Here is a 20,338-nt window from a genome sequence, read left to right on the forward strand (position 1 = left end):
AGTGTGTGACAGTTTGGTGTCCGGCAGCGGCCCTGACTCCGGCAACAGCCCGAAGAAGCTACTTAAGCAGCACCATTGCGGCGGCTTAATCAGCTGCTTTGGGCCGCTGTCGGACACCAAACTGTCACACACTGTCACAGCCCCGCGGCCCACAGACTGACAATCTGGGCAGCCCAGCGGGCATTTGCCCGATCTGCCAGATTGCCAGTCCGGGCCTGACTATGATGATGGAGGTGCAGGAGGATGATGAAGGAGGTAATAGTAAGATGATGGTGGAGCAGGAGGATGAAGGTGTAGTAGTATGATGATGATGGAGGAGCAGGAGGATGAAGGGGTAGTAGTATGATTTTGGAGGTGCAGGAGGATGATGAAGGAGGTAGTAGTATGATGATGGAGGAGCAAGAAAATGAGAGGGGTAGTAGTATGATGATGGAGGAGCAGGAGGATGAAGGGGTAGTAGTATGATGATGGAGAAACAGGAGGATGAAGGGGCAGTAGTATGATGATGGAGGAGCAGGAGGATGAAGGGGTAGTAGTATGATCATGGAGGAGCAGGAGGATGAAGGGGTAGTAGTATGATCATGGAGGAGCAGGAGGATGAAGGGGTAGTAGTATGATGATGGATGATATGGTCAGTAACAGTGTGATGGTATGTTGAGATGTACAGTATGGTGATAATATATATATTAGTGATGTTCTGGGGTCACTTCCACACACTGAGCCCCCACATAACTATGTATTCTGATCTCCCACAAAGCATTTAGTGTACAATACACCAAGAATCCTCCAGGTACAACAGCTGCAAGCACTACAACTCCCAGCATTTACTGATAGTCTGCATCCCTCAGGATATGCTAGGAGTTGTAGTACATATGAGCTGCCACTGTAGAGACATATAGTGCTGGACCTTGAGGGCTGATGGTTGTAACAGATTACGGCCACCAGAAGCTTCTGCACAATCAATTATTAAAGGTTTGTTATGTCTGAAGCTACAACTCCCAACATATTCATCATTAAAGCTTCATAAGTGTAGGGTATTCTGAGAGTTATAGTTCGACTGAAAACATGTCATTCACAAGGGAGTTGTCGCAGATCCAGATGAATCCAGGTTAGGGCGGGGTCAGTATGTCGCTTTTTACCGATTCTTCTTTGGTGGGCCCCAAGGATCATTTCCTATGGTGGGCCCCAGGTATCCCAGTCCGACACTGATCTCAAGGAGGGAAACTTGGCAATGGTATATGTTCATGGGTTCTACACTTGATTCTACAATTGATTTGCATCCAAGTATTAGAAATAGTCCTTATATTTATAATATTGTTTTGTTGCACAATTATTCTTGAAAAAAAAGGGACTATGAAAATGCTTTGTGTCCCTAAATAGCTAATTCATTGATTTTGCTACATTTCTAAATCAAGGTTAAATGTTGTCGCTAGAAGGGACATCAGAAAAAAATGAGAGCTTTATAAAAATGTTTTTTTTTTTGTGACCTTACAGTTTGGCAAAGGTCCTTCTTATTCCAGCATGACTATCCCCATGCAAAAAGTGAGACCTGTAAAGATGTGGTATGACAAATTTGGTGACAAGGAACTCAAGAAAACCACATAGATCATTATCCTCAACCCCATCCAATAAGTCCAGAATGAATTAGGAGTGCTGCAAGTAAGAGCAAGAAGCAGAATCATTGTCCTTCACTGAGGATATGGTTACGGCTTAAAGTGACTCTGTCCCCCCCAAACCGCTTGTACCTTCTTATAGCTGCTTTTAATCCAAGATCTGTCCTGGGGTCCGTTCAGCATGTGATGCAGTTATTGTCCTAAAAACAACTTTTAAACTTGCAGCCCTGTGCCCAATGGCTGTGGCTTGGAGTATCTGTGCCCTAACTTTGCACCACCACTCCGTCCTGGAGCATTCCTAATGATGAGGAGGGTGGGAAGGAGGGACGGAGAGGGTGTGCTAGCCTAATGCATACACAATCTAGGCCATGGCCGTTGGGCAAAGGGCTGCAAGTTTAAAAGTTGTTTTTTAGGACAATTACTGCATCACCTGCCGAACTGACCCAGAACAGATCTTGGATTAAAAGCAGCTATGTGAAGGTACAAGCGGTTTCAAATGGGGAGGGGGGGTGTCAGATTGTAGGTACAAAGTCACTTTAACAGAATGCACAATCAATTACTGGGTTTGGCTCTGTTCACACAATGTTTTTTAAGCTCTGTTTTAAATGACGTCCATCACTTTGAGTGTAAAACAATGAATGTCATTTAGCAGCCTGGCCTCCCCTTAGTGCAATGACGGCTGTTGGTATATTATTCTAGTTTGGAGTTACTAATTGCCCTTTGGGTGTGGCTTAATTGAAAAATCCATTAAATTTAATTGTAGAAATTGAGGAAAAATGGTGACAAAAGAAAAACTGTGTGTGAAACAACTAATAAAAAGTGTCCGCTGTTTGCAAAAGACATCCGAAAATAATTGTCATGATCATTATTTTGACGTCCGCAGCGAGAACATCTGTTATTCAATACACTGTGTGCATTAGACGTCAGTCTTCCCATTAACTGCAATGCATTGCAATGCAGTCAGTTAAATTGCGGCAATAACAAACATTTTTTTAAATTGCAAAAGTGTTCGCCTTTTCTCTATTTTTGACATTTTGTGAACATAGCCTTTCTGTCATTCAGAAACTACATCTTTACCCATTGGTTCATTCAGTTTGTACTCAACTAATAGTTGGGGCATATGTGCAGATTTGCCAGGTTTAAACATCCTTACTAATAAATATTATGTCTTGTATACCAGTTTTAGGGTATACCCTAATTCAAAATAAATTTATTCTAAACCAGTTTTAGGGTATATCCTAATACATAATAAATCTTTAAATAACCTTTTCAATTTAGGGCTATGTTCACCCAATGCACAAACAACGGCCATTGTAGTGAGTGTCAAACAACAGCCATTGTTGCACATTGTTGACATGTCAATTATTTCCACAGCCTTACCAAAAAACATCAGTTGTTCAATACACTGTGTGCACAACGGCCATTGTTTGCATTGGCTTCAGTGCAACACGTTTTTCTATGACAAGAATGGTCATTCTTTTAATTGCAATTTAAAAATATGTTGTGTGAACATAGCCTTAAAGTAGCATAAAAGTTTAACACTATTGAATACTTTTCTTTGTTAGGCTATGTTCACACAACGTCAACTTTTCAATTATGACACACTCAAAGGCCAATTAATAACTCTAAATGTGATGGGAGGCCAGACAGATAAATGACGTCTTGTTATTTTAGACTCAAAAGGATGGACGTCAAAAAAACGTCCTAAAACATTGTGTCAACATAGCCTAATGCTTATAGGCATCTAGAAATTATACAGCACTTTAAGGCTATGTTCACACACCGTCAAAATAATGGCTTTTGTTTTAAAATGATGGCTTTTAAATGACGGACGTCCATTTTGAGGAGAGTACATTCCTATATGTGTGTGAATATGAACTAAAGTCTGAACATAGTGGATGAGAGTGCCGGTGTTGCTTTAGTTGGCCACAGGAGTGCTGGTTATGTATTTGTCTTTAAATACAGCATCCCATAATGAATGGGTTAAACATTAAAGGATGCAACTAAAGGGATAAGAAGTTACATATAATATTACAATCTCTAGTGGAATTACACTTTACATTTTAGGAATACAAAAAAAAGCCAAGGGCTTTGGAGTGCAAATCTTTATGCGGCCTATGACTTTCTATATAAAGATAAAAAAAATTCAGCTCTTCTAAATCTATACGTTTCACACGCTAGGCTCTTTACTTATTTAAAATGACTTGTTTTTGCAATTACTGACATTCCACTTGAAAATATGGATTTATTACCTGTTTAAATTCTTACTGAATTGAATTGTGTTGAATGCATGGGGTTTTATGTCAGCCACAGCCATTGTTTAGTGTACAATACACTGCTAAAGTGTAGCACTCATCATCATTGCTCTTGACATATGTAGCTGTTTATTGTCTTTTTTTCCCTCTTGGAAGTTTATTGTGTTTAGAAAATGCTAAATAGTATGAATTGATGCATTGCTACATTAGTGTCTAGTGTACATTATCTTCTGGAATATTCTGCAGTTTTTGTTGTGAGGCTGGTTATGGCTACATAAGTGTAGGTTAGTGTAGAACAGAATTTAATAGAACAGAAAGGTGAAGGCTTTTGTATCCTCTGTACTTCTGAATGTCAATATTTTAATTCTGTACTTCTGAACCTCTATACTCTAACCTCTAGAGACGGTAAAAGCCCTGGAATCTGTTTAACTACTAACTTTGCTAAATCACTAAGGAAACTGACAAGCTGATGCTATAACCTATTTTCTAATGTCTTTTACAATACATCCCAATCTTAGTGTCCTTCCTCCATGAGATGCAATAGTATGTCCTGATGATAATGTGGGCATTAAAAATGATTGCCAGCTGGACTCATTGTATTGTCTGGGGCTTGTAAAGTTTCTGACCCAAGCCATTTAACCTCCTTAGGTAAAATCATTAATATCGGCTGAAGCCTCTAAGAAGTTTGACAAAGGGAGGTTGTTCCCTCTGTCAGGTTATTGGTTTCCCATGTAACACTTACAGTATATAATACAGATAATTGTCAGGATTGTGCGCTGGCGCTCCTCAATTCGGGTTCCTCAGCTGAGAAGACGCTGAGTTTGTGTTTCTGTGCAGTTCCAGAACCCTGTCGGAAAACAGGTATATATTAGGTTTGTTCAGCCCCACCTGTCTTGCTTGTTATGCCTTGGCAGCATGAGGGTTAACCTGCTGTTGTGCAGGTGAGCTGTGTGGAGGATCAGGGGCTGGTCCAATCAGCTGCTGGACTGAGTACCTGATCCTCCATAAATAGTGTATAAGCCCAGCAGACAGATGCTCCCTATTAGTGTTTTTTGCTGGGCTAGCCTGCTGTGACCTGTAGTTCTCTAACCTTTTGCTTGTTTTTTGACCCTTTGCTTGTTTTCTGACTTCCCAGTTTCGCCACCTGCCTTGACTGTATTGCCTGACCCTTGACTATCTGACTGCCTACGTTTTTTGTACCTTTGTTACCCATCGTTACCGACCCAGACTGTTCACCATGCTTTATTGTGTTTGTTTGTCTGTCTGTCTGTGTTCTCTGTTCCATTTGCGCCAGTGCTGGGATCGTCATCGTGGTTGTTTGCAGCCGACTAGGGCTGACCGAGGCAAGTAGGCAGGGGCGGAGGGAGGGAACAGCCAAGGCTCACTGTATGTTTATATCTGTCTGACTGCCCTTGCCATACCTGGTGCTAACAATAATGCCTTGAAATACTAGGTATTACAAAACATTATACTTGAGTTCAAATGACTGCTGCTTCAAGTCTTCTAGGAGTATTGTGTATAAAGTCTTCTAGGAGGACTGAAAAGATAAATAAAAATTTAAAGGGGTTGGCCACTTTATAGTTGTTTTAAAATAACCATACTGTGCTACATAATAAATATAGCATTCTACTGACTAACTATATAGTGATGTTAGTTTAATACCTCTATGCTGTATAAAAAAGCTTGTCCATCACTTATTCCCCGTTCCCCAATGCCAGCTGGAAGAACAAGTACATGTCACTATGACTCTTCCATTGCATCTGCGCCTCTTTCCTAGACGACATGTGCACATGCCCCTCCATCAAAAGTCACCTTGTGGATGGCACGAAGCTAGTATCACTATATGGAAGTGCAAGATGTTCAACAATGCTATGTTTATTTAAAAACTGCTATAGACTATGTTCACACTGTGTAAAAAAAAAAAAGTTGAATTATGATTGAAGTCAACGGAATGCATTGAAGTCAATGAAATGACAGACGCCCAATACACGAGTGGAAATTTATGAACACTGCACCACCGATTCGCCCCTTCCCCCTAGCGTAAATCAGCCGTATCCCCTGCTTGCCCTTGAGGAAGGAGGCTTGAACCTCCAAAACATCTGCAGCAGAGCGGCGTCTCTGGGTGTTTTGGAAAGTGAGACTTCTAGCTTTGCGAGCTGATATTTATGGTATCTGACAATTGTTCTTAAGAAATAAAAGAGTCTTGATGAAGACAACAGAATCATGACTACTATCTCATCAGAGAGTCAGATAGTACATTTGTATACTGTATGTGTGTGAATATGCACTAAAGACTGAACACAGTGGAGCGGCATGGAACGGCACAGAGTTCAAAAGCATCCAACTAACAAGCCGACGCCCGAGCCTAGAAAAGAGATTCACTTTTCTAGTACTGTATATTCGCTCATTCCATAATAGCAAATAAACAGCAAATAAAACTGTACTTATCTGTAACTAATATAAATCCAATGTATGGTCTACATCAGTGCTTCTCAAACTTTTTCTACTGAAGCCTCACCCAACAGACCAAGGCAATGCCTGGGCCTCACCAGACTGACCAAGAGGCTGCCTGGGCCTCACCATCTGCGGTGAGGTCTATTTATAAGATGAAAATAATGCTAGGGCTACGTTTTACCTGTCTACCAAGCTCTAGATAATAATAAAGCAATTACAAAAAGCAAATGGACTGTGCAGATCATAGTTACTTTGTTAAACCTAGCTCCCAAGCTTGGCATTTACCAACAACTAGGGGGCGCCTCACTGGTGAGGCCCGCCTCACAGTTTGAGAAGCACTGGTCTACATTGTGAATGACTCTTTCATTTTTAGATTTTTGATTTGCGTTTTTTCTTTTTTACATTAAATGACTGCATAAAAAATATAGTCTATCCATTGTATTGATAAAGGAAGGTGCATGAAAAGAATTAAAGAGGTTGGCTATGTTCACACATCGTTTAACAGTGTCTGTTGCATAGCAATGGACGCTGTTAAACAGCTGGCTGCCGAGCTACACTCAGCCCGTTCCTGCAGCCGATACAGAGTAAATATTTATTAAGAATAATAAAGAGCCTATGCTTACCTTGTTGCGTTCTCCCAGTGCCATCCTGTGGTGTGTCCGGTTCCCCTGCTAATTGCTCCCGACTCCACTTCCTAGACAGACTCGTCTTGATTGTGACAGTGCACTCAGCTAATCACTCAGTGGCTATGTTCACACAATGTTTTTGAGCTCCGTTTAAAATTACGTCCGTAATTTTCAGTCTAAAATAACGAACGTCATTTAGCAGTCTGGCCTTCCCTTAATGCAATGACGGCTGTTGGTACATTATCCTAGTTTGGGGTTACTGATTGGACCTTGGGTGTGGCTTAATTGAAAAGTCCATTGAATTTTAAGGGCTAAAAAAGTGAAGAGAGAGGTAGTAGCCGTAGCAGCCAGGCTCCAAGGGTAGATGCCGAGATCCCAAGCCAGGAGATCAGGGAATGGAGAATGGTAGATGAAGTGTCGGATCCTCGGGGTAGGCGGGGACCACAGGAGCCAGAATGACGGCGCTTCACGGCTTCAGGTTTAATGAAGTAAAACGATGAATTTTAATGGTCTCATAAACAACGCGTTTCGAGGCATAAATTGCCCCTTTGTCAAGTAGGAGAGACATGTAGGATGTCTCTCCTACTTGACAAAGGGGCACTTTATGCCTCGAAACGCGTTGTTTATGAGACCATTAAAATTCATTGTTTTACTTCATTAAACCTGAAGCCGTGAAGCGCCGTCATTCTGGCTCCTGTGGTCCCCGCCTACCCCGAGGATCCGACACTTCATCTACCATTGAATTTAAAGGAGAAGTCCGGCCAAAATTTATTTTTTATATGTTATTACTGATGGAAAGTTATATAATTTTGTAATGTACATTAATTATGGGAAATTCTCATATACTGCTATTTCCCTTAATTTAGTGTATCAGGAAGTGTTAGAATTATCTCTGAAGCAGTGACGTCACGACGAAAGGTGTAATTCCTATGGAGTGTCCAGCAGGGGGCGCTCTATATATAGAAGTCAAAGAGTACCATTGACTTCTATATATAGTGCGTCCTTGCTGGACACTCCATTGGAATTACAATGGATGTGTATGTACATGTAATACAGTATACAGTGTTTTTGATTGAATACATTTATGAAATACTTTGGGGAGCAAGTGTCCTTGCTCCCCAAAGTATTCCATAAATGTAAGCAATCAGTACATAACAGTAAGCCCGCCGAATCGCCGCGGCCCTCCCGCCGCTACCGCCCGCCTCTCTGGACTACTGAACTACTACTCTCCCCACCTGCTTATAGCATGCACAGGTGATGGGAGAGTAGTAGCTGGGTTATATCTCCGAGATCGCCACCGCCGATGCCGCGCAGGGGAGCCGCTCATCACTGCAGCCATCACCCCCCTTTTGCTGCTTTACTCTCTGAGATATAATCCGGCTACTACTCTCCCATCACCTGCGCATGCTATGAGCAGGTGGGGAGAGTAGCAGTTTGCCACCGCCGCTGATGCTGCAGGGGGAGCCGCACGTCACTGCAGCCATCATCCCCCTCCGCTCCCCCTTCCTGCTGCTTCCTTACACTCCTTCCTTCCTGATGGCTGACTCCCCGCCCGGCGGCCGGCACGTGTGATCAGAGAGCGGCGGCCGGGCGGGAGTAAGCCATTGGGTGACCGGGAAACACCTCAGGAGGACACTGAGAGATTGTGGTGAGGTAAGCATAGGCTCTTTATTGTTTTCTATATACTTGTAACAATATATAAAAAGTTTATCCCTTTAACATTCACCTGGGTTAAGTGTTTGCCCAGTCTGTTGGTTTGAACCATAATGTTTGTTACATTTCCTCAACCCTTATTTATAATCTATTGAAATAACTCAAAAGGAACAATTCATTAACATGTGCTTTTACTATTTACAGATAACCCAACTTTAGTGAGTGACGTTTCAGTTGGAATCAAAGTGCTAGATGTCAATGACAATCCACCATATATTGCAAACGAAGATGCAGTTGTGTGTGAAAATGGGAGGCCTGGGCAGGTAATAATTTATTTTATACTACAATAATTTCATTTTATTTCAAGATGATTTTATTTTCATACTCATCCCCTAACACGATAAATGCTTAAAGGTCATATATCAGTACTTCCGTCACTTGTAGACTTTTCTGTTTGTTGCTATTCTGCTAAGTTTGTAAAACGGTTCAGTCTCCAAAGACATCAGTGCTTCTTTATGAATATGTTAACCCCTTAGGGAAACAGACAGTTTTATTTTTGTATCCCCCCCCCCCCTTGCTATCTACAAGTGATAACTCTTTCAATTTTTCATCTGTAGACCCATAGCGTGGGAAGGTGGTGGGGGGGGGGGGGCAACGGTACCTTGTAGTGACATTTATTATTTTAACACAAAATGTACAATGCAACAGGAAAAAATGATTTGTAAGGTGAAATTTAAAAGACTTTCATTTTTATGCACTGTACTTTATGGTAAAAACGATATTTTGGTTATGTTCCTACACAATGGGTAAAGGCGCCCACTAATAAAGATCATGTTCTTTATTAGAGGCCCTCTATTTCTTGTGCTAGTTTTTAATAATATTATTGTGAAGATTTGAATTTTTTCTGTGATGTGATATAAAGTCAGTTATTTTGGACTTGCTTTTTTTTGCATTTAAGCCCTTGAATGTGCAGGATCAGTAATATTATAAACAAATAGTTTGGACGATTGTGCATGTACTGATTCCAAATATGTTTATATATTGTTTATATTTAATTTTAACAAATGAGAAAATGGGAGTAATTTTAACTTTTATGGGGGGAGGATTTGTAATTCTAATTCTTCTTTTTTAACACTTTGAGGCTATGTTCCCACTACTGAACCATGACGACACTTAGCAGGGAAAGGCTGCCATCTGTTGATAATGACAGCTGAAAATAATGATCATGATCATTATTTTCATCCTTTATTATGAATAGATGGACACATTTTCCTGATAATATCCTGTAGTAAATTAGAAAAATGTATGTTTCTTTATATCTAAAATTCTGTTTTCTGAAAAAGATAGCCATGCCACATGAACTTATTATTATTATTACAACATCTACAACATGTCTACTTTATGTTGGCATCATTTGGTGAATGTCCTTTTATTTTGAGGATTTTACAGGGCTTCAAAATTTTGCAGTAAATTTTCAAATTTTCAGGAAAATTTAAAATTCTGACTTAGGGTCCAGTTCAGTTCTGAAGTGGATTTAAAGTGGATTTGTGGGGCATGTACATTAGTTACATGCCCCACATAAATCCTTCCACTGTAAAAACTGAACCCCTCGAAGTATTCAAAGTAGCATTTTATCAGTTTATTAACCCTTTAGGTTTTTCACTAAAATTTAAGCAAGTTGAAGGGGAAATGTATAAATTAAATTTTTCTGGCAGCTATTCCATTTTAATAAATTTTTCTTTTACTGAGCAAATACTAACTGTGAAATGCAACTCAAAATATACTCCCCTTATTCTATGGTTACTTCAAATCCCATATATATGGACACAGTGCATCACCTGACTTAACCATAGGCCTCAGACATGATGGAAATTTAAATTAAATTTTGAGGCTTTTTTTTATTTCAGGTTTTTTATAGCCAATACACCATGTGGCCTTGGGGAGCCAAAATATTTTAGCAAGACAAGTTGACGCTTCCATTGGTACAATTCTAGGGGACATATGACTCCCTGATCATTTTTTATTTTTTTTTATGAGATGGTACTAATGAAAAAAACACACACATAATTTAGCAGCTGCTTTTTTTTTTCTTTCTTTTTTTGTTACGACATTTAATATTTGTTACATGTGACATGTTATCTCTATTCGTCAGGTCGGTACAATTAAAGTGATATCCATTTTATATAACTTTTGTTAAAGTTTATGACATTTAGGCCAGGTTCAGACTATGTAACTGTGCGGCTGTATTTGCGGCTGTAATTGTGCGGCGGTATTTTTGGTGGTTCATGCGTACGCTGGAAAGTATAGTATATACGGCTGCACAGTGCACACTATGTATGAATCTACGGCCCGATCGTAAACATACCCATAAAAAATTAACAAGACCATTGTTTGCGGCTGGACATGCGGCCGAGGATTGACAGGCGGTCCGTACGGAGTACTTCAAAAATAGCCGGCAATGATGCAGAATGCCGATGCCTCTAATAGTTAATATATTAAATTAATAAAACACATTTTCTTTGTAATAAAATCCCTTTCTTTGGTCAATAATTTAATTCTAACGAATCCATCATTTGGCAATTAAATAATATACTGTTAAAATAAATAGATATATAAATAAATGTATATTTATATATATTTATTTTTTGACAGTATATTTAATTGCACAATGATGGATTCGTTAGAATTAAATTATTGACCAACGAAACTGAATTTATTTCATCGAAAATGTGTTTTATTAATTAAATATTAATTAGTACAGGAAGCTCCATAAGCCGTTAATTCATATGCTGGCAATAGAGCTTTCTGTACTAATCATCACTTTACTTTAATGAAAACATCAAATGTTTCTTCTAATTATGTTATGACAATAGCATTATAAGAAGAAACATTTAGAATTATATGTGCGCTCAGCTGATTGGCTGATCGGCTGAGCGCACATATAATTAGCCCGTCCGCAGTACAGTCACTTCATTGTGCTGCGGACCAGCGAAGAGGACACATCGGGGTGAGTATAGAGCTCTCCCCACCCCCTCCCCAGCACTGCACCCCTCCCAGCAAGGAAGGGGGGGTCAGTTAACCCCTTCCTTGCTGGGATGGGTGCAGTCTGACATCAGTCTGGCCCCCAAGGGGTTAAGGGGAATGCAATGCATCCTCCCTTAACCCCTTGGGGGCCAGACTGTAAGCAGCGATCTGTAAAGATGCTGCATACTGTAAGGTGCACAACACCGCTCACAATAATGGGTGTTGTGCTCCTGTTTGTGTGTTTTTTGTGTGTTTCTCCCTTTTTGTTTTTCAGATATCGGTATCCTGTGGATTACGTCGGATTCCGTGGACTACGTCGATGACCAGCGGTTTTTTAATGTTTTTTTTTTATAAAATGGTCAATGGGGGGTGTGGGGGTGTTTTTATTTGAATAAAAAAAAATTTTTTAACTTGTGTCTTGTCTTTATTTCTTTACTTTATAGACTTAGTAGTGGAAGCCGTCTAATAGACGGAATCCATTACTAAGTTGGGGCCTAGTGTTAGCCGGTATAAAATGGCTAACACTAACCCCCTATTATTACCCCAGTACCCAATGCCACCAGGGGTACTGGGAAGAGCCGGGTCCCAGTGGTCCCGGAGCGTCAAAATTGGCGCTCCTGGACCGGGCGGCAGCAGGCTGGTAAGATTTAGGCTGGGGAGGGCCTAAACCAATGGCTCTTCCCACCCTGGTGTTACCAGGCTGCTGTCGTTTGGTTTTTAACCCGGCTGGTTATAAAAATAGGGGGGACCCTATGCGGTTTTTTTTGAATTATTTATTTAAAAAAAACGCATAGGGTCCCCCCTATTTTTATAACCAGCCGGGTTAAAAACCAAACGACAGCAGCCTGGTAACACCAGGGTGGGAAGAGCCATTGGTTTAGGCCCTCCCCAGCCTAATTCTTACCAGCCTGCTGCCGCCCGGTCCAGGAGCACCAATTTTGACGCTCCGGGACCACTGGCACCCGGCTCTTCCCAGTACTCCTGGTGGCATTGGGTACTGGGGTAATAATAGGGGGTTAGTGTTAGCCATTTTATACCGGCTAACACTAGGCCCCAACTTAGTAATGGATTCCGTCTATTAGACGGCTTCCACTACTAAGTCTATAAAGTAAAGAAATAAAGACAAGACACAAGTTAAAACATTTTTTTATTCAAATAAAAACACCCCCACACCCCTCATTGACCATTTTATTAAAAAAAAAAAATTAAAAAAACGCTGGTCATCGACGTAGTCCACGGAATCGGACGTAATCCACAGGATACCGATATCTGAAAAACAAAAAGGGAGAAACACACAAAAAACACACAAACAGGAGCACAACACCCATCATTGTGAGCGGTGTTGTGCACCTTACAGTATGCAGCATCTTTACAGATCGCTGCTTACAGTCTGGCCCCCAAGGGGTTAAGGGAGGATGTATTGCATCCCCCTTAACCCTTTGGGGGCCAGACTGATGTCAGACTGCACCCATCCCAGCAAGGAAGGGGTTAACTGACCCCCCCCCCTTCCTTGCTGGGAGGGGTGCAGTGCTGGGGAGGGGGTGGGGAGAGCTCTATACTCACCCCGATGTGTCCTCTTCGCTGGTCCGCAGCACAATGAAGTCACTGTGCTGCGGACCCGCTGATTATATGTGCGCTCAGCCGATCAGCCAATCAGCTGAGCGCACATATAATTCTAAATGTTTCTTCTAATAATGCTATTGTGATAACATAATTAGAAGAAACATTTGATGTTTTCATTAAAGTAAAGTGATGATTAGGACAGAATGCTCTTTTGCCGGCAGTATGAATTAACGGCTTATGGAGCTTCCTGTACTAATTAATATTTAATTAATAAAACACATTTTCGATGAAATAAATTCAGTTTCGTTGGTCAATAATTTACTTCTAACGAATCCATCATTGTGCAATTAATTATACTGTCAAAAAATAAATATATATATAAATATACATTTATTTATATATCTATTTATTTTAAGGGTATAAACCCACACACCGTATATGCAGCGTATTTACTGCTGCGATACGCAGCAAACTCGCAGCAAACTCGCAGCAAAATCGCAGCAGATTAGATCTAAATAACTGAACACAGCATCAAATCTGTACCAACAAATCTGCTGCGTATTTGTTGCATATCTGCTGCATATACGGTGTGTGGGTTTATACCCTAACAGTATATTTAATTGCCAAATGATGGATTAGTTTAAATTTAATTAGTGAACAACGAAAGGCACTTTATTACAATGAAAATGTGTTTTATTATTTTAATAGATTAACCATGAGAGACATCGGCATTAGTGCAGAGGATCGCAAACCCCGGTAATAGCAATTCATGTAAACTGTGTTCCCTGCTTTCCCAGATGCATCCAGAGGTGTTTGCATCACTTACTTAAGATTTTATTTGTTATTTTTAGTTTAACCAGATTTCCAAGTAAATGACCGTATGTTTTGAGCCGCATGTCTATTTTTTCCCACGGCCGGAGTTTCATCCGCACATTTACAACCGCATAAAAAATACAGCCGCACAGTTACATAGTGTGAACCTAGCCTTATACTGTAAAAACTGTTTGTGTCATATTTAAGAGCTGAAAAATTTAATTTTATGCACCTATGGATTTATTTGAGGGTTTTTTTTTTTTTTTTTGCAGCATAAGCTGACATTTTTAGTGGTACACCTTTTGGGTATATGTGACATTTTGCTAGCTCTTTTCTAGATTTTTTGTCATTTTGGTTAGATTATTTTTTAATGACGTTAATCAGATGGGATAATTAATGTAACTGGTTGATAGATGGGGTCATTACAGACGTGACAATACCAATCTTCCAGATTTACTAAGAGCATGTGCCACATTAATGAATATGACACAAAAAGAAACAGACACAGCCAACAGCCTAAGGGCTTTAAATTAATGAATTGTTGGTAAATTAGCCCTAGTGTCTTTTTTTTTTTTTGCCCTTTGATGGCTTTGTCTTTAGTTTCAAAATATAATTAATTTCAAAATAATGTTGAAATAACGGATGCTACTTGACCACAAAATGTCTGCAGTCAAGCAGCCAAAAAAGAGGTTGTGTGGTCATGGCCAGTCTCTGTTTTCTACTCCTTGTTTTGGCTGAAAAAATACTGACCGAAATACTGACTAAAATACTGTGTGTGCAGCCTTATAGAGCTTAAAGGGGTCCTCTGACAAAAATCTTTTTCTTTCAAATCAACTGTCCTGTAGAAAGGGGTGTATTCTTTTTAGTCTGACACAGTGTTCTCTGCTGACATCTCTGTCCAAGACAGGAACTGTCCAGAGCAGGAGATGTTTTCTATGGGGATTTGTTACTGCTCAGGACAGTTCCTGTCCCTGACAGAGATGTCAACAGAGAGCACTGTGTCAGCATGAAAAGAAAACACAACTTTCTGCAGGACATACAGCAGCTGATAACTATAGGAAGACTGAAGATTTTTAAATAGAAGTAAATTGCAAATCTGTATATTTTTCTGAAACAAGTTGATTTGAAATAAAAAGATTTTCACTGGATAACCCCTTTAAATGGAACTGAGCAGCAAGAATTTGGTAAACCTGGGATGCTTTAGTATATGTTCACATATTTAAAGAAAATTCTTTGAAATAAACTGCAAAAACTGCTTCAAAGATCACTTCACTGATTTTAGCATTTCTTTAAAGAAAGTTTTATTAAAGCGACTCTGTACCCACAATCTGACCCCCTTCCCCCCAAACCGCTTGTACCTTCGGTTAGTGGCTTTTAATCCATGATCTGCCCTTGGGCCCGTTCGGCAGGTGATGCAGTTATTGTCCTAAAAAACTACTTTTAAGCTTGTAGTCCTGTGTCAAACTGCCGTGGCCTAGAGTATCTGTGCCCTAACCTTGCCCCACCCCTCAATCCCTCCTCCCCACCCTCTTCATCATTAGGAATGCTACTGGCAGAATTTTTACTATTTCTCTGCAGTTAACACTGCACAGGTGCCTTAACAATCCAGCCTATGTGCCATGTTCTCACAGCTGATAAATAGGAGACAATCTGCCTGGAGCATTCCTAATTATGAAGAGGGCAGAGAGAAGGGATATTGAGGTTGTGCCATCCTAATGCATGGGCACGGGGCTGCAAGTTTAAAAGTTGTTTTTTAGGATAATAACTGCATCACCTGCCGAACGGACCCCAGGACAGATCTTGGATTAAAAGTAGCTATCCGAAGGTACAAGCAATTTGGGGTGGGCAGATTGTTGGTACAGAGTCACTTCAAAGGAATTTAACGGATATTACAACAGTACAATATCGGAGAAAGAGGATATTACAATGGCACAATATTTAATTCAGATGGCAAACCATATAAAACATATACTTACTTTTGATTTTGAAGACACATTGCTCACAAAAGTCACTGTGTCTCCATTGTGCCCGACTGAGACTCATTTGTCCCTGACACAGTAATATACACAGAAGCCTGTAAGAGCCCTATTACACATAGTGATAATTATCCAAATCCAGGTGATCAATCTGTGTAAGGCTATGTTTACTTAACGTCAAAAATAGAGAAAAGGTGGCCAATTTTGATATTTTAAAAAACGTCAGTTTTTGCCGCGATTTAACTGACTGCAATGTCAATGCATTAAAGTCAATGGGAAGACAGACGTCCAATGCACATAACGCATTGACTAACGGACCTTTTGAACATGATGATTATTTTCGGACGTCTTTTGCAAACAGTTTTTTATTAGTTGTTGACACACAGTTTTTCTTTCTCCACCGTTCTCTCTCCATTTTTACTATTAAATTCAATGGACTTTCAATTAAACCGCACCCAAAGGCCAGTTAGTAACCCCAAAGTAGAATAATGTACAAACACCAGTTATTGTACTAAGGGAAGGCTAGACAGCTAAAAGACAAACGTTATTTTAGACTGGAAATGACAAATGTCATTTTAAACGGAGCTGAAAAAATGTGTCAATAGAGATAATGATCAGCCAATGCCAATGGTCCACACCTAAAATTGTTGGCCGACGACTGTGCATCACTATGTGTCATAGCAATGAGCGGCTGACGACTGATGAATATGTATACCGTATACGTTACCTCTCCATGCACCTGGTGTCCTTCTGCCCTCTGCTCGCTTCTCAGAGATGCCGCTCTAGCTTCAGAGCTAGTCTCTGAACTGATAGGCTGCTCAGTTTTTCACTGTCTGGAAAGCAAGCAGAGGGCAGAGGAACACCACTAGTGTGGAGAGGTAATGTATACAGGGCTTAGGGTAAGGGCTGCACGGACATCACTAATAATGTCTGTGCAGCCCTTGCTAAACCATTATTAAACTGTGTAATAGGCTCAGTAAATGAGCACTGATCTAGCAGATCAGCATTCAGGCTGTCATTGGCCCATCTAGTAGGCTATAGCATATTGTGCGGTGCTGTGTGGTAGCCATTGTTGCTGAGATGCTGTGCATGTGGCATTTCCCAGAGCCTGGGGGCTGGATTCCATTAAGGCAGGAGCTAGCTGATAGCTGTATACATTTACACTTGTTTTGAAAAACATATAAAATATTTAATCTAAGATTAAAAAAAAGGTAAAATCTGCAGGTGTAAAATGTATAATCATATTTGCTTATAGCTAAACAGTGTAAAATCCAGCATGTTGGTAAGCAACATATAGCGTAAGTTTCACATTACTAGGTTGCAGAAATAAAAAGAATAAAAGAAAATACAGTTAAATGTTACAATGAAAGCAAATCAGTTAGATATAAGTAGAAAATTACATGTGTATAGAAAGCAATAGTCAGGCAGGTGGGAGAAAATTCAAAAGAGATTAAAGAAAAATATGAGCTCATAAAAACTTGGCTGCCTCCATCTCTACCTCTTATGAAATATCAAGATTCTCTTCTTTTTGCATTTAGGTGCTAGCTTCTATTACTAATAGTATGCAGTGGTACAAGCACAATATTTTACGTTCAGGTGGAAATTTCCTTCTGCAGTAAATGTTTGCATTCAGCCATAAAGCATGTCTCTTGCCTTGTGCCATTTGCTCCCTAATAGGTAATATTCTGTGTCAGACATACAGTTTTATCTTTACTGACAGCATTTTAAATGTAAATCAGCCCCATCCAGCATGTTAGTCAATTAGCTATACTAATGGGATGCTTCCAGTCTGACCTCTTGGTGACATACAACAAGGAATAGAAATACATGTAAATGTTGTGGCCACTAGCTCAATTTAACACTGCAGGTTTAGGCTGAAAATTAATTTAAGATTAAAACATTTTTATTGACTGAGGATATCAGGGATGTATTATAATCATGTATGTGTAGATTACTTCCGTGTGTAAAATATTATAAAGGGTGTTTCTTTTAAAATATTACTGTTCCTGATTCTTATTACTCACAGCATTTTTTATGATCCAGAGAATTCTACAGTTGCAAATGCTAATGCTTACATATAAGGTATTAAATATGATTGCTTTCCAATAGATGGAAGTCTGCTCCATTGCTTATTATCCTGCTTGAATGTTTTTGCTCAGTTGGTGGTAAAAACAATAATCATGGAGTTTTGTTAATTAAAATGCACAATATTTCACACAATATGAACCATTTTCACAAGATTGAACATAGACAGTAGAGTGCACGTTGACAGTAACAGTGTGCTGTATGGAGTTATTAAAAGGCATTTCTTGTATCAGAGACAATGCCTTTCAGAATTTGACATGTGATTTTGCACTTTACTATTTTTATGTATAAGTCATTTTTAGACCTTAGCTTATACTGTGACACTAGGGAATCACACCTTAATGTACATCATCTTGTTTAACCTATTGTGGTTATATATCTTATACATTGCCTGTGTGATCTGCCAGTATTATATTTCAGTCCTCTCCGTGCTCCTTAGTGGTTGTGTTTTTCATCCATATAATTACATGGTATATGTTTTTTTTAACATTTGTGTTGTAAGATCATAGTAAAGTATTTGTGTATTCATTTATAATTGTCATGGTTTGGATTTTTTTGCTCTGTAGGTTCTGATATTTCTGCCTAAACCCATATGGTAACCATGCCTAAATACTTTGACACCTTGCAGTAGATGATGGTTTTCATCTGTCGGTTGGTACTACTTTTGCTATCTATCAGTGTGCATAGGTATATGTTTATCCCATATGTTTACATTCAGTGGCTATGTTCCCACTAAGGGAAAATATCAGGTAAAGGCAGCCAGTTTGTTAAATAGTAGTCATGAGCGAGCATGCTCATCCGAGCTTGCTACTCGATCGAGTATTAGGGTACTCGATGGTACTCGTTACTCAGACAAGCATCTTGCGATACTCGTTATCCATTTCCTGTAAGTTTCGGCGCTATTTATCAGCCAATAAACATGCAGGACACTCTTTGTGGGACAGAGCTGCTGCTGGTCAGGGAGAGCGTTAGGGAGGGAATTAGCATTTCAGTTCGCAAGGAATACTAGCGAAACAACCAAACAGCCCTTGTAAGGGCTTCAAATAGTTTTTAAATTGTATTACTCCAGACTGCTGGCTGGGACTTGCAGTGCAGCTACCACGATTTCAGCAGCACACTGTGGTAATCGGCTGCTGGCAGAAAGGGGACATAAGGTGTTGCATACAGACCCCTAAGAAGTGCTCAGTACTATTTTATTGGGACCTCTACTATATTTTCTGATTTCTGTATTTCTTATTCAAGCCATATCTAAGTTCACTACTGCTTCCACAGTGTAAAGGGGGTGTCACAGAGTATGTATAGGTGCAGTCCCCAACAGATTGTATCCCACAGCCCCCTAAAAACTAGTGGGCCCTCTACTATATTTCCTGATTTCTGTATTTCTTACGCAAGGCATATCTAAGTTCACTACTGCTTGTTCAGTGTAAAGGGGGTGTCACAGAGTGTGTATAGGTGCAGCCACTAACAGATTGTATCCAACAGCTGTTGCCCAGAATTTGGCATAATGGTGCGATTAGGCAGCCTCGGAGGCATGCATCCATGCTGCCCCTGCTGTTTCCTGTCCATTTCCATGTTTCCATCATTTTCTGAGGTTTACAGGTTTTCACATTACCTTCCCTCTACTGAACTTGGGTCCCCTGCAAAAATGCTCGAGTTTCCCATTGACTTCAATGGGGTTCGTTACTCAAAACGAGCACTCGAGTATTGGGAGATATTCGTCTCGAGTAACGAGCACCCGAGCATTTTAGTACTCACTCATCACTATTAAATAGACCACCGCTGATAATGATCATAATTAACAGCCATCTATTACATCTGTTACAAGATGGCCGACTGCCCTGATTATTACAAAGTGGAAACTATTACAATAGGTACACCAAATGCCTCTGCTGGAAGTTTGTTCCTGGCATCTACTATTCCATTCTTTAAGTAAAATATTATATTGCTTTGAATCTTGCCCACATTTGTATCTCATTGTCTCAATGTTCTAATATTTAGTTTCTTATTACTGTATCTCATTTAATCCTTTAATGGACCATATATAAGGTGAGTTAAAATTTGTTGGATAAGAATGTTTATAGCGATCATTTTCAAACATATTCGAACTTGTGAACGTATGCCACTGCGTAATTTATGCTTTGCGTCTGAGTCTGTACTCATGTGTGTAACTCTAGACCGAATTGTACGCAATCTGTACGCAAATGAATGCAAATGCAATGCGTATGCATAATTTACACTTTTGCTCATAATATTCTGTATACAAGTGCATAGACTTA

At 39.8% G+C, this 20,338-nt stretch overlaps 1 protein-coding gene across 1 annotated transcript in view; it reads left to right on the top strand.

Moving 5' to 3' along the window:
* Positions 1–20,338, top strand: part of LOC138784621 (cadherin-18-like) — a 295,998-nt gene that overhangs the window by 259,243 nt on the left and 16,417 nt on the right. Inside the window, exon 8 of the mRNA XM_069960244.1 lies at positions 8,806–8,924. Within this exon, the coding sequence (XP_069816345.1) occupies positions 8,806–8,924 (119 nt within the window). The remainder of the gene's footprint in view (positions 1–8,805; positions 8,925–20,338) is intronic.

This window comes from Dendropsophus ebraccatus, chromosome 2, assembly GCF_027789765.1.
Source record: "Dendropsophus ebraccatus isolate aDenEbr1 chromosome 2, aDenEbr1.pat, whole genome shotgun sequence".
Taxonomy (NCBI): Eukaryota; Metazoa; Chordata; class Amphibia; order Anura; family Hylidae; genus Dendropsophus; species Dendropsophus ebraccatus.